Consider the following 15,770-nt stretch of genomic DNA (forward strand, 5'->3'; position numbering starts at 1 on the left):
TCGAAGGTGTTTAATTGAATAAAATAATGTAATTGCTGTTTAATATGGTAATAACTGCAAAGCTTTCTCGGAATTTGGTGTCATCTCAGAAACGGAAAGAATGTAGGCAGGGTGGATTCTTCTTTTAATGAAATGATTTGTTACTGAGCTGTAAACATGAAAATTAGCTAACTTAAGTTAACCAGTTGTAATCTTTGTCCTCTTAACCCCATTCACATTTGGTACTTTTATTATACTATTTACTGTTTTCTCTCAGGTGTTAAATTTATTTGCAGTTCTGTCCTTTTTGAGGTTTCGCATTACTAAACGCGTATAACTTAGTGCTTTGCCCATGGTACACACAGATAGTGGGTATTACAGATTTTTGAATAATTCTGCTCTTGAAAATAGCATCTATAAGATTTAGACTATGGTAGACACCTCATTACTGTCACTGATTTCCCTCCCTTTGCCTACTAATGCTTCCACAGACAATGAGTAGATTCTATGTAAATAGTGTTGGGTTTAACAATACAGCACATCAAGAAACGCCTGTAAATCACTTAGTCTCAGATCATTTAATGTATTAAATCTTCGTTATACTTCATTGTTAAAATGGAGCTGTTCTTGTAAACAAGTAATGAAATAGTGTTGAACAGTTATTTTAAATGTGCTTTTATTTATAAATTTAGGAAAATGGAAATTAAATAAAGGAGAAAGTTCTTGTTTGGAGCTGTGGAAAAACATCAGTTGAGCAATGTTTTTGATATTTTTCCCCTTATTTGCCACTCTTATAAAATTAAAACTTAAACTATTTTAATTAACTCAATCCATATTTCAAAAACATATCACATGCAGTTGGCACTAGCAGTCAGTGCCATTGTAATGTGCTTTTTCTGTATTTTACAGATTTTTTTAAAGTGGTAATATTTAACCTCTTTTTTAAAAAATTAATTCTTAACCTTGTGCAAAATAGCATAATAAATAGGTTATTTTTCCTCAGTCTTGACATTTCAGTCTATATTTATCATATGGCCACAGAAGTCCTGAATTTTTACAGTTCGTAGAACTGTAAAACAAAAGAAAAACAAGAGTACTTTTTTTTTTTTTTTTTTTTTTTTTTTACCTTCAGTGGTCTCTGGGGCTGTACTTGGGCTGAGCATTTCCAGGTACCTGCCATTTGCATCTTCCTCTGTAAATTGTGTGGCAGGTTCATACTGTAGGATTACATCCAAATCATGGAAGAACTTCATAGTTTTAGAGCTGTCTCCAGAGTTATGGGCATATTTAACTGTTCTATATTCATATTTGAGATTTTTGTACTTAGCCCGGCACTGTTTCCAATCTCTGTATACTCCTAATGATTGCAGCCTTTTAGCAATGTAAATAAATATTCCTTTATTTCTTAGTGTTCCATAAAGTTGTTTTCGTATATTTTTTTCTGCCCAGACACTTAGCAAAGCTTTAACCTCCTCCTCAGTCCAGTGCTTTCCTGCTCCACTCTCCATGTTGAAAGTGACCTGGAAATGATTCACTATTTCTAGCCAAGGTTTTGTTTCCTAGGAAACCAGACGGCTGGTTGTCAATAAGCTCCAAAGAGCTGAAAGGATCTAGTTTAACTGGTTCAAGCTGCCTGAGGGAGTAACTTGAGAAAATGCCAAATAAGCAGGCTTTGTAATTAAAGAAGCCTGCATCTAAATGATTCTTAACTATATTCATTTCAGCCTGAAGGAAAAACTACCCTTGAGACAAAGGGAAAGAAAACCGTTTTTTGTGTATTTCTTTTCTTACATAATTTGCTGTTTTACCAAATGATTGTTGATTTTTAAAAATTGTTTTGAAAATGGTTGGTAGAGGCTTTTTCCAAGAGGTCTATAGCCAATGTTAATAATATATTTCCTCTGACATGAATCACCCAGTCCTCTAACATTGGTTAACTTACAGACCCCACAGCATTTCACTAAATAAAAGAAATCATAAGTCAATTTATTTAGTCCCATATGGTATATAGTATTATGCATATCTATTTTCAGTATTTAATGCATTTAATAAAATCATTTCTTGAGGCTGCTGTGAGCTGTGATCATGCCATGTTTTTTTAGAGTTTTACTTGGCAACGTATTTAATGTTGTTGTTTTTCTCGTTAATAAAACGCTGCAACAATTGCAATATATAATTTTGAAAAAGATTCCTTTTTACCAAATAAATCAATGTATTAACAGCTACTAAAGTCTACAGGCACATATGGAAGAGGTTTACTTTTTGTTTCTATTCTGATACATATTCTTTGGAACAAAAATTGGTCAATAAACATCTATTTATAGCACTTGTTCAGAATTATTAAAAATGGTAAAGCAGTTGGAACCTTTATGAGAGTTTATACTGCACAGCGGTATGGATGCTCTTAATCTTTACTATGTCTTGCCCTACCTTCAGTCTAGATTTTGGCTTTTTTCTCTGTATCACCACTTAATCAACACTAATGCGGGAAATGAGACACAGACATGGGAAAGGGTGCCTGGTCAGCAGAGGGTTTTCTGAAACAACATTTTTTTTTCTAATAGCAAAAGTGCTATTTATTGGAGAACATTTGGAAAATGCAGAAAGGCACAAAAAATGGTTACCAACTATGCATTTTGCCTCTATTATATTTGGAGATTTTAATTTACATCTACATACTCATCCTGTTGAAACCCTATTTAGAGGTTATAAAGAGTAGAGGTTAGAAGCATAAATTCTGCAGTTGGATTGTCTGCATTCGAATCCTGGCTACCACCTGCTGTCTGTGTGACAATGGGAAAGTAACTTCCTTTCTATTGCTTTAGTGTGTTTATCTGTAAAATGGGCGTGGTAATCATAGTACCTACTTCATAGGATTGTTGTGAAAACCAAATTAGATCACGCATGCTAGCAACCTAAATAATTAAAAGGATCAGAATCTAATTTAAAGAGAGTTTATTCAGGCACCAAGTTTGAGGATGTCTCACCCAGAAACACCAACTCCAAGGAATGGAGTCAGCATTGCAAAGTAGGAAAGTTAAGGTTTCATTTCTATAGGCAGACAGAGGAGTTTTTAGCAGAATCACATTTTTTATACAAGGTTAGTGCGCCCAGTTACAGCAGTTTGATTGGTTATAGGTTATACCCTTCTTTTGGGGAAGGGTACATTTAACATTTTTTTACAGAGGATGTTAATGGGTTTTCTTTCATTTGGTCTAAGCAAAGCAGGACAACAAAACAGAAGCTAATTTTTTTTTTTTTTTTTTGGGACGGAGTCTTGCTCTGTCGCCCAGGCTGGAGTGCAATGGCACGATTTTGGCTCACTGCAAGCTCCGCCTCCCGGGTTCACGCCGTTCTGCCTCAGCCTCCGGAGTAGCTGGGACTACAGGTGCCCGCCACCACGCCCAGCTAATTTTTTGTATTTTTAGTAGAGACGGGGTTTCACCGTGTTAGCCAGGATGGTCTCGATCTCCTGACCTCGTGGTCCAGCCGCCTCCGCCTAGAAGTTAATCTTTAACAAAGGTCATCACTTGAGAAGGCAGGAGGTTATTGTTTCTGATGTCTTTTTTTTTTTTTTTTTTTTTGAGACGGAGTCTCCGCTCTGTCGCCCAGGCTGGAGTGCAGTGGTGCGATCTTGGTTCACTGCAACTCTGCCTCCCGGGTTCAAGCAATTCTCCTGCCTCAGCCTCCTGAGTAGCTGGGACTACAAGCGTGTGCCACTATGGCCAGCTAATTTTTGTATTTTTAGTAGAGACAGGGTTTCACCATGTTGGCCAGGATGGTCTCCAGCCTTGACCTCGTAATCCGCCCACGTCAGCCTCCCAAAGTGCTGGGATCACAGGCGTGAGCCACCACACCCGGCCATCTCTGATGTCTTTTAATTCTCTCTAGTCATTGTATAGAACAAGAAAAATAAGAGAGTGAGTTAATCTATAATCTGAGAAACAAGTTGTAACCATATGTGACTTGGATCACAGTCACATCTCTCTCAAGGCCTAAAGTATATTTGGGGTTCCAATAGCTTTTAAATTATTTATTTTTACAACGTAAAATGCTTAGGACAGACTACCTGGCATGTTAGTTAATATTAGATGAGATATCTAATTGTTACATTGTCATCTGCTGTGATTGCTAATCATCAGCATCAGCATCATCAATAGAAGTAGTGCTAGTACAAGTAGCATTTAATGTGTTGTCACACTAAGTTCAGTTCATGAATGCTTGTTGAGAAAGTATGCTTGATAAAGTTCTTCAAGAAGCTAATCAATTGGCAGATTTAACAGCTAATATCTTTTTATATTCACAGGGGTCAGGAGAGTGCTGGTATTGTGACTAGTGATGGGAGTTCAGTGCCAACATTCAAATCACACAAGGTAAATTTGAACTTTAAGAAATGTTGATGACAGGCCAAGTGCGGTGGTTCATGCCTGTAATCCCAGGACTTTGGGAGGCCAAGGCAGGAGGATCACCTGAGGTCGGGAGTTCAAGACCAGCCTGACCAACATGGAGAAACCCTGTCTCTACTAAAAATACAAAATTAGCCAGGCGTGGTGGCGCATGCCTGTAATCCCAGCTACTCGGGAGGCTGAGGTAGGAGAATCGTTTGAACCTGGGAGGCAGAGGTTGTGGTGAGCCGATATTGCGCCATTGTACTCCAGCCTGGGCAACAAGAGTGAAACTCCATCTCAAAAAAAAAAGAAAGAAAGAAAAAAGAAATGGGATGACAAAGATAACAAAGACAGATGATCATTAATATGGGGAGGGGGATTTGAATAAATAATTTGCAATCAAAAGTAATATTCTTTGGATCAGCCACTTTCAACTTTATATCCTAACATTTGTCAAATTAGGATGTATTTCTTCCCCAGTTACAATTTTTTGCCTAAGACCAACTCAAATAGGGAGTCATTTATTTAAATGCTTTAAGATGCTTTGATTTTTTTAATGCAAATTTTAGTTTTTATACTTGACAAATTTTATTGCCTAGTACATCTGTTCTTAAATGTTTTAGTGAATAGTATCTTATGAAACACAAGTGCTTCAACATTGTGAAGGTATTAAATGCCACTAAATTGTTCTCTTTAGAATGGTTAATTTTATGGTATATGACTTTTGCCTCAATAAATTTTTTTAAGTAAGTGCTTCACAGTTCTTACAATTAGGTTATTTGTTTTTGACTTTTTTTTTAGATTAGAATTCTGAAACACAGAGAAATTAAATGTACTTCTTTGTCTTATTTGGATTGGCTGGGCAGAGAAGAGAGGCGTTTATTACTAACAGTACTAGTCTGTTTTTTTCTAAGTTGCACTTTTTGATTTCTCAAGGGAATGGGTCTTGTAAATCACGTCTTTACTGAAGACAATTTGAAAAAATTATATGTTTCAAATCTTGGAATTGGACACACAAGGTATGCCACCACAGGAAAATGTGAATTAGAAAATTGTCAGCCCTTCGTTGTTGAAACACTTCATGGGAAGATAGCTGTGGCACATAATGGCGAATTGGTAAATGCTGCTCGATTAAGGAAAAAGGTAGGTTTGTTTGTTTTCCCTAAGCCTTTTTAAATGATTAGGATGGGTTAATGAATAAAAGTTAAGGATCTTTGTAAAGGGCATTTTCTAGTTGTTGCTACCTGTCACCTAACTGCAACAAACAATTGCATCAGAATGATCTGGAGTACTTGTTACAATTCCAGATTGTAAGCTATCCCCTAGAGTTGGAGACGAGGGTGAGAATATGCATTTTAGACTCACTTTTTGAATGCACTGCTTTAGAGATTTGGGAGAGTTGATTTATGGATGGAAGCATAGAGAAATTAGAGTTTATGGACTTGCTATCTCTTTAACTCTGTTGCTATGTTCAAAGCTTGTATGAGATAAGAAAAATCAAGCTGTTTTTCCTATTCTCAGACTCAGCACACTTCTGTGACCAAACAGGGGGGTTTCTTATACCAACCAGTTTTCCAGAGGACACCAAATGGGTATCCTATAATTCGGTTGTATTCTGATAGTACCTGGAGGTAAAGTCAGGTTCCAGAAGTTAAGGGCTCAGTCCCACAAGATTGTCCCGCACTTCACATGCCAGTTGCAAGTCCAAGCCTCTGGTACATCTGACAACCAGTTATAAATTGGGAGTTCCTGCAGCAGCCCTAGCACTACCTTTGGTTTCAAACATCACAAAACTCAAGAAAGTGCTTTGTATACATTTACCAGTTTATTATAAAGGATATTACAAAGGCTACAGAAGAACAGTCTGGTGAAAAGATGGAAAAGGCAGGGTGTGTGGGAACGAGCGTGGAGCTTCCATGCCCTTTCCAGGGGCACCACCCTCCAGGCATCTCCAAGTGTTCAGATATCCAGAAGCTCTCTGAACCTAGTCATTGTGGATTTTTATGGAGGCTTCATGAAGTAGGCACGAATGATTAAATCATCAGCCACTGGTGATCAGCTCAATCTTTAGCCTTTCTCTCCTTCCCTGGGGGTCCAGGGATGAAGCTGGAAGCTCCAACCCTCTGGTTGATTCCCCTGGCAACTAGCCCTCATACTGATGCTGTGCAGGAGCTCCTAGCTACCAGTCATCTCAACAGCATACAAAAGGACACCTATTATTTTGGCAATTCTAAGGGTTTTAGGAGCTGTGTACCAGGAAAGACCAGGATAAAAATAACATATATATTTCTTCTTACATATCACAAAAGCATAAAAATAAAATGGAGTATAAACTTGAAGATGACATGAAAAAAATGAATTGGAAACAATGACAGGAAACTAGAATATGGGAAAAGGGACAGAGAGTGTTTACTTAAACTCTTGGTTCACAGCATGTTGTTTGGAGCTTTCTGTGCTAATGATGTCAAATTTGTGCCTATGCTTTCATTCATCATTTCATCTTTCTTTTTTTTTTTTAACTGCCTGTCTTTATATTCATTCCTAGTAGCTTCCTTTTATCCATTCAGGCATTCATTAATTAATGTTGAGTTTCTTTAGTTTATTAGCTCCCAATAATCTTGACTTGGTAACTTCAGAACCTGGTGATATTTAGTAATAGATGGTTACACACATGCCCCATCCTATAAGCATTCTAGAGCTGGGCAATTCACATATGATGAACAGTTACAGAAACTTAATAATAATGAACTGCTGGGTCAAAAATATCTAGAACCCAGGCTTTTGTACCACTCACTGTCATTCCATTTTTCAGTTCTGTCTTTAGACATTTCCTAGAGCTTTGTCCAGCCCTGTTCATAGGCATTATAATGACCTTACTGTGCTTTTCTGTCCCCAAATGAAAAAATGTATAGTTCATTTAAAAATTCAGACAATCATGAAAGTATAAATATGGAGTAAAAATTTCTTAAAAATTCACCACTTAGAGATAACCACTAACTCACTGTTTCCTGACATAACGCCTTACCCAGATGCTAAACTTTATCTCTACCTTTAGCTCCCTACTGAAAATGTTCTGTAGTGCCCATTCAGACTCAATCTGTGCATGTCCATGGGGCTGCCCTTGTCTTGGTCAATCCTGCTCAGAACTTTGTAATTATCATAGAGTACACTCAAGTGATATTTATTACATCTGCTACATTTCATTGTTCAATACAGTTGATTACTTTCTTCTATCAGTAATAATCAATGAGGATGGGTAGCCACCATTATGATCACTAACAAACCCAGCTTGAAAGTTATCACTGTAGTGTACTACTTTTATAGGAATATACCCAGTTCATCAAGAGTGTTGAGGGTAGAAAAGGTCAGACCCACAAACCAAATTTTCAGGACCCCCTACCCACTTTCACGTCTGCATGCCTTCAAATTTAGTATTCAAAAGCTTTTCTGTACATCTCATAAAGCACATTTTTCCTGCTTGAAAATCTTCTAGATTTCCTATTGCCTCCAGCCATGGTCATCCGTTATTAGTATATACATACTATTAGTGCAGGAGTCCCCAACCCCTGTGCTAGGGACTGGTACCAGTCTGTGGCTTGTTAGGAACCAGGCCACACAGCAGGAGGTGAGTGGTAAGTGAAACTTCATCTGTATTTATAGGTGCTCCCCATCGCTCACTATTACCACCTGAGCTCTGTCTCCTGTCCAGATCAGCAGCAGCATTAGATTCTCCTAGGAGCATGAACCCTGTTGTGAGCTGTGCATGCAAGGGATCCAGGTTGTGCTCTCCTTATGAGAAGCTAATGTATAATGCCTGATGATCTGTTACTGTCTCCCATCACCCCCAGATGGGACTGTCTAGTTGCAGGAAAACAAGTTCAGGGCTCCCACTGATTCTAGATTATGGTGAGTTGTATAATTATTTCATTATATATTACAGTATAGTAATAATAGAAATAAAGTGCACAGTAAATGTAATTCGCTTGAGTCATCCCCAAACCATCCCCTGTCCCTGGTCCATGGAAAAATTGTCTTCCATCAAACTGGTCCCTGGTGCCAAAAAGGTTGGGGACTGCTGCATTAGTGGGATGCAGGATTTTTGTAACTGGACATCTACAGAATGCCTTATTTCTTTTCATTATGGTTGGCTACTGGGTTTGGGGTTGGGTGGAGCTTCCCCTCTGATGATTAAACTTCTCTTTTTTTCTATATAGCTTCTGCGTCATGGTATTGGTCTGTCTACAAGTTCTGATAGTGAAATGATTACCCAGTTACTGGCGTATACCCCTCCTCAGGAACAAGATGACACCCCAGACTGGGTAGCCAGGTAAGCAGAGAACTGGACTAAACTTAAATCTCTAGTAAGGAGAGTTTTGCCTTGCATATTAGTTCATAACTGAAGTTATTCATTCAATTATTTAATTAATTCCAGGATTAAAAACTTGATGAAGGAAGCACCCACAGCATACTCCCTGCTTATAATGCACAGAGATGTTATTTATGCAGTACGAGATCCTTATGGAAATCGTCCCTTATGCATTGGTCGTCTTATTCCAGTGTCTGATATAAATGACAAAGGTAATAAACTTCAGAAGGAATATCATTTCATAATGTTTTTCCATTATTGTCCTACTGCTATCAAGCCCTGAAATCTTTAGGTATAGAAAGTTGATGGGTGGGAGGGAGCTAGGTACAAAAAAGAAAAATAAATGTATTCTTCCTTTTTAAAGTACATTTCTTTGAGTACTCCTGAGGATGAGTCCTTTTTTTTTTTTGAGACCAAGTTTCGCTCTTGTTGCCCAGGCTGCTGGAGTGCAATGGTGCGATCTCAGCTCACTGCAACCTCTGCCTCCCAGGTTCAAGTGATTCTCCTACCTCAGCCTCCCGAGTAGCTGGGATTACAGGCACGCATCACCATACCCAGCTAATTTTGTATTTTTAGTAGAGACAGGGTTTCTCCATGTTGGTCAGGCTGGTCTCAAACTCCTGACCTCAGGTGATCTGCCCACCTTAGCCTCCCAAAGTGCTGGGATTACAGGCGTGAGCAACCATGCCTGGCTGGATGAGTCCCTTTTAATGTTTTTAATGGAGATTCCTATTTTTTCCTGTCTTAATTGCCTATTCATGTCCTTTGCCTAGCTTTTTCATTTCTGCAGTATGATTTTAGTGGTTTCTTTTGACTTTTATCAAGATGTCTTTTTCTAGCCATGAAATCATAATGTTAGAAGCAATCTTAGAAGATCATTTATTTTATCTTTGGCTCAAGTCAAATGAGGATCCATGTGCTCTTAAAGTCATAGAAATGGCTATTCTATGAGTTTTATTTACTTATTTATTTAGTGTTAGCTGTTCTGTTGAAATAGCCTCTTAAAATTTCTTGAATCCATTAATTGATTTATGATTTACAGAGAAAAAAACATCAGAAACAGAAGGATGGGTGGTGTCTTCAGAATCTTGTAGCTTCTTATCTATTGGTGCAAGGTAAGTTTTACCTTGTTTGACATATTTTCCCATGTTGAAAAGAATTTTTTTTAGACAGTTTCTTATTTATGTGAAAGTCTGAAAGTTTTCTTTTTTGATGTGTGCAAGAAGATATTTATAAATGGTTTTTCTTATGCATGTTATGCTCAGCAGTTGCACTGAGTTTAATGTTCTACTACTAGCTTCTAATTCTGAAGCTGGCATTCTTTCAAGATACTATGAAACTTATTTTAATTTCTTTATTTTGAATATTTTTCTCTTTTTACAGTACAATATGAAAATAGAGACTTATTTTAGAAAGGAAGAACTTCCTCAATGAGAGATAGTTATGATAGAAAAATGTAAGCCAGGAGAAAATGTTTTCTTTATACTTTATTCTTTTAAAATCCAATACAACTTAGGGCCCTTAATTTTTTAATTCTATACTAGAACTTAGTGTTTACAGAGAGATTATAAAGAAATCATTGCAGGAGACATACCACTTTAAAAAGTCACTTCTAGATTTTATATTGAATGAATCAATTGTTTCTCTAAGGGAAGGTACTCTGTGTGCTTTATAATTAATGTTTTCATCAGCCTTAAGGACTAGTTTATTAAAAGTTTTCTTTCTTTAACATTGTTTCCCAAGATATTACCGTGAAGTCTTGCCTGGAGAAATTGTGGAAATATCCAGACACAATGTCCGAACTCTTGATATTATATCAAGGTCTGAAGGAAACCCAATGGCTTTTTGTATCTTTGAATATGTTTATTTTGCAAGACCAGACAGTATGTTTGAAGGTAAGTAGATTTCTTTTCTTTGAACATTCATATAAATGTTTTAGCTATCTCCTTGAAACATGGCAATTCTTGCCTCAAAGGCTTACCTGGCTCTTTGAAGGCATATAGTTATATGTTGTGGATATAGGACTGAGCCCACAAGTCATAAGATCACTATTTTTCACTTCCTTTTGACTCTTGGATTTTGTTTTTTGTTAGGAGTAAGGATTATGATTTTTTAGATCTATATGAAGGTCAAATTTTTTTTAAAAGCCACACAGTTGAATTCCCCAGTTTGTGTATTTCCACATTCATATTTTTGTATATATTGCATTTCTTTTTATACTCAATCTGTAGAATTCTAGCACTAGTTTTTTAGAATAACACTGTTATATCATGCTAAGTAAAAATACTCTCTCTCCTTTTCCAAACACACCAGACCAAATGGTTTATACAGTAAGATACCGTTGTGGCCAGCAGCTAGCGATTGAAGCACCTGTGGATGCAGATTTGGTTAGCACTGTTCCAGAATCTGCTACGCCTGCTGCTCTTGCTTATGCAGGAAAGGTATTTTCTCTTAATTAACATGCAGTGAATTGCTCTCCCAGCTGTGGAATAAGAAACCCTTGCCTATAAAGAGAAACTCATCAACATTTCTAAGGAGAAAGGAAGGTTTGGTGGTTAATGTTGGTTTGTTTACAAGCGTTTTTTATTTTCCAAGCTTTTTATCCAATGACACTATTTTAGTGAAAACCACTAAAAGGTTCACTGAAAAGAAAAAAACGTTCACTAAAGGGTTCAGAAATTGGCCCCCTTCTTTTTAAAAAGATAACAACATGAATATACAGTTGACCCTTGAACAATTTGGGGGTTAAAGGTGCCAACCCTCTGCACAGTCAAATCTGTGTATGCATTTTAATGCCCCCAAACTTAAATATTGATAACCTACTGTTGACTGGAAGCCTGACCAATAACATAAACAGTTGATTAACATATTTTGTATATGTATTATATGCTGTGTTCTTGCAATAACGTAAGCTAGAGAAAAGTAAATGCCTTGAAGAAAATCATAAGGAGGAGAAAATATATTTACTATTCCTTACGTGAAAGTGGATCTTCATAAAGGTCTTCATCCTCATTGTTGTCTTCACGTTGAGTAGGCTGAGGAGGGAAGAGGAAAAGGGGCTGGACTTGCTGTCTCAGGGGTGGCAGAGATGGAAGAAAATCCACCTATAAGTAGACTCATGTACTTCAAACCCATGGTGTTCATCAACTATATATTCAGTGGAAAAATTTACTTAAAATAAACGTCTTGAATCATCTTCACAAGTCACTGGAATATTTGCTTGCTACTAAGTATGGGTAATAATAAAGCTGTTTATGTTCATTTAGCGTAATGTTGTCAGTGTTATGCTTTATTTTCATAACCAGGTAGATTGTGTAACTGTAGTAATCCTGGGGTATAACATCCAATATTCACTACCTTGGATACTTTATTAACTTCTAAAAGAATTAATATGCATACATTTTAGAAAAGATTACCTTGATAAATGGGTTAATTACTTCTTATCCCTAAAAAAGTATCTCATTGGTCTACTGGTTTTATTTATTTTAATTCATTTATTTAAAAATTATCATTTTGATGAATTTTTCTGACAGTGATTTAATCTTTGTCGTGTCTTCATATGCTTAGTGTTATCTTTCAAAACAGAGGAATAATGTTTAAGACAAAAACATTATGAGTCCTCACAAAATGAATTGGTTTTTCTACCAAGTATATTTTGTTTAGTGGTTTTTCTTTTTGCCTTTTTTCCAAATAACAAAGGAAAATTATTTTGAAATTTTACTTGAATATTGTGGCGGCGACACAATCTAGAGAAATATTCGCCTATTCTGTATATTACTCCTCATTGTCCTTTCATTTCTTCTCTATCAGTGTGGACTTCCATATGTGGAGGTGCTGTGTAAAAACCGGTATGTAGGGAGAACCTTCATTCAGCCAAACGTGAGGTTAAGACAACTTGGTGTTGCAAAAAAATTTGGAGTATTGTCAGACAACTTTAAAGGCAAAAGAATTGTTCTTGTAGATGATTCAATTGTCAGAGGCAATACCATCTTACCTATAATAAAACTGCTCAAAGAATCTGGTGCAAAAGAGGTAAGTAATATTAAAACATATCCTAAAGCATCAGTTAACAATAAGATACTGGCATAAAATTGCAATTCAGGGAAGTGAATCAAAATGGATGTTCAGTATAATAAATTAACTTTTTTATATCAGTTTGGTTTAGGAATAACTGTGTAGCAACTTGGAGAACATGTCACAGCCACACTTACATTAAATGTAATCCTTAATAGATTAAAAAGCTCAATATAAAAGCTTAAGGCTGGGTGAGTTAGCTCATGCCTGTAATCCCAGTACTTTGGGAGCCTGAGGCAGGAGGTTGCTTGAGCCCAGGAGTTCGAGAACAGCCTAGGCAATATAGTGAGACCCTGTCTCTACAAAAATAAAAGATAATAATAAAATTAAATTTTAAAAAACCTAAAATGTTTACAAAATTAATTAAAAGACTAACTACACAAAATAGGCTGGGCACAGTGACTCATGCCTATAATTCCAGCACTTTGGGAGGCTGAGATGGGCAGATTGCTTGCGTCCAGGAGTTCAAGACCAGCCTGGGCGACATAGTGAAACTCGCCTCTCCTAAAATTACAAAAAATGGGTGGGGCGTGGTGGCACACACCTGTAATTCCAGCTACTTAGGAGGCTGAGGTGGGAGGATGGCTTGAGCCCAGGAGGTAGAGATTGCAGTGAGCTGAAGCGATCTCAAAAAAAAAAAAGTCTAAAAACACAAAATAGAATGCTTTTTAAAATCAGTGGAGTATTGATTGCTTTCTCTACTTGAAGACATGCAGTCAATCCCAGTGTAATACCTTTGACTTATTATTTTTTAAAATGTATTTGTTAAAGACAGTGTCTGGCTCTGTTGCCCAGGCTGGAGTGCTATGGCACCATCTCAACTCACTGCAACCTCTGCTTCTGGGGCTCAAGCAATCCTCCCACCTCAGCCTTTTGAGTAGCTGCGACTATAGGCATGCGCCATTGCAGCCAGGCTAATTTTTGTATTTTTAGCAGAGATGGGGTTTCACCATGTTGCCCAGGTTGGTCTTGAGCTCCTGGACTCAGGTGATCCACCTGCCTCGGCCTCTCAAAGTGTTAGGATTACAGACGTGAGCCACCGTGCCCGGCTAAGTTATATTTTAATATCACTTTATGTCTTTTTTTTTTCCTTGATACTGGGACTCACTGTGTCACCTGGTTGGAATGCAGTGGTTTGATCTCAGCTTACTGCAACCTCCACCTCCTGGGCTCAAGAGATCCTCCCACTTCAGCCTCCCAAATAGCTGGGACCATAGGCACACACCACCATGCCCAGCTGATTTTTCGTATTTTTAGTAGAGGCGGGGTTTCACCATGTTGCCCATGCTGATCTCAAACTCCTGAGCTCAGGCCATCTGCCTGCCTCAGCCTCCCAAAGTGCTTGATTACAGGTGTGAGCCACCATACCCGGCCTCACTTTATGTCTTGAAAAAAATTTTTTTTTTAATTTTTATTTTTTAAATTGACAAATGTATATATTTATTGTGTACAACATGTTTTTATATAGATATATTATTTTAAGATTTCAAAGCTTATTCTATTTCAGTAGCTCATACTACAGAAATGAGATGCCATTTACAACTAATAGTTGTGTAAATTTAAAAATAGAGTCTCAGCCTGGGCAACATATACCCCATCTCTGAAAAATCAAAAATAAAATCTCACTGTAGAAGGAAGTGGGATGAAAAGCAGCATGCCACTTTATTTAGAAAGTTTCCAAGAAAATTGGGATTATGATTTTCCAGCCTTTTTTATACCTGTGTTTAGGATTATGATCATCTCACTCTGGAATTCTGTGGAAATTATGTAATACATACAAGAGTTTAACATAATTTCATCATTTATTGCAATAGTGAAAAAGAATAAAGTCAAAGAACCTGGAAATGGCATATCTCCCTGTTGGTGAATATAATTTAGTAAATTGATATATCAGTGTGATGAAATATGATGCAGCCATTAAATACTAAGAAGACTACGTAGCAAAAATGGGAAAATCTATTCTAGTAAAGAAAGTTTAAAAAGGAAATGTGGACACTGAGTATAGCCATGTAAATGTACCTGATGAAAGGCAAAAAAAACACTAACAGACAAAAACAACTCTGTTGTAGTAGTAAGGTTTTTGTTATAACCTGGTAAATTGTATTTTTCTTTTTAAAATGGTAAGATAAGGGATAAGCAGAAGTACCCGGTATTACTAGAGAAAAGTGGCTCTAGGAATGTAAAGACATCAAATGAGAAGTAGGATATCTAGACAAAGAAACTTCCTCATGATTAGGTGAAAGAGAAAAAAAACAAGCAGCAGCTTTGTAGAAAGAATAATTTATTACCCGTATGTTGTTACTGAATATTCTGCAAAACAATTTTATATTGTATTTGCACAATGAAAGAATTTTGCATACTCTTAAAAACCTTGTGTGCAATGATTTCTTTCCAAGGTACACATTCGAGTAGCTTCACCACCAATTAAATATCCATGCTTCATGGGAATAAACATTCCTACAAAAGAAGAGCTCATTGCCAATAAACCAGAATTTGATCACCTTGCAGAATATCTAGGTAAGTATTAAAATTTCTATAAACTTTGATTATTGACAGAGAAAATCCAAAGCTTGACAGTCTTTACACCTTTAGTAAAAAGGAGTATTCAGTGTTTGTTAAAAGTAGTTATATATGTTAAGCAGATATTGAATACTATTCTCAACAGTGAGAGTAGTGGGCATGGGCAGACACCACAGAGTCTTGTGTTGGAGAGCTAAGCCAAGGTGAGATCAGAGAAGGAAGAGGTGGTTTCCAGGTGGAGGGAAGTGCAAGCACATCACTTAAAGCCTCCCAAAAGTCAGATCCCAAGAAAAACAAAAATAATTTAATCAGATTCTAACAGAGTAATTTGGATGTGGATACAAATCACACAGTAAAAAGTTTGTGTAGGTTCATATTCAATAATGAGATAAGGAGACTTCGAGATCTAAGTTATCCTGGGTAAGACATCTTCCTTTCAAAAC

General features: G+C 36.9%; 2 protein-coding genes across 3 annotated transcripts in view; one reads left to right on the plus strand and one right to left on the minus strand.

The window, feature by feature from the left end:
* PAICS (phosphoribosylaminoimidazole carboxylase and phosphoribosylaminoimidazolesuccinocarboxamide synthase) overlaps positions 1-1,507 on the minus strand; it is a 50,859-nt gene extending 49,352 nt beyond the window's left edge. For both annotated transcript variants that reach the window (XM_054553429.2, XM_054553427.2), the window contains exon 1: positions 1,106-1,507. In XM_054553429.2, the coding sequence (XP_054409404.1) occupies positions 1,106-1,487 (382 nt within the window). In that variant the 5' untranslated portion in view covers positions 1,488-1,507. The remainder of the gene's footprint in view (positions 1-1,105) is intronic.
* The window catches only part of PPAT (phosphoribosyl pyrophosphate amidotransferase), a 42,163-nt gene that overhangs the window by 23,576 nt on the left and 2,817 nt on the right, over positions 1-15,770 (plus strand). The window contains exons 2-10 of the mRNA XM_024246349.3: positions 4,286-4,352; positions 5,304-5,510; positions 8,582-8,694; positions 8,800-8,945; positions 9,776-9,848; positions 10,477-10,628; positions 11,047-11,174; positions 12,544-12,765; positions 15,204-15,324. Of these exons, the coding sequence (XP_024102117.1) occupies positions 4,286-4,352; positions 5,304-5,510; positions 8,582-8,694; positions 8,800-8,945; positions 9,776-9,848; positions 10,477-10,628; positions 11,047-11,174; positions 12,544-12,765; positions 15,204-15,324 (1,229 nt within the window). The remainder of the gene's footprint in view (positions 1-4,285; positions 4,353-5,303; positions 5,511-8,581; positions 8,695-8,799; positions 8,946-9,775; positions 9,849-10,476; positions 10,629-11,046; positions 11,175-12,543; positions 12,766-15,203; positions 15,325-15,770) is intronic.

This window comes from Pongo abelii, chromosome 3 (assembly GCF_028885655.2).
Source record: "Pongo abelii isolate AG06213 chromosome 3, NHGRI_mPonAbe1-v2.0_pri, whole genome shotgun sequence".
NCBI lineage: Eukaryota > Metazoa > Chordata > Mammalia > Primates > Hominidae > Pongo > Pongo abelii.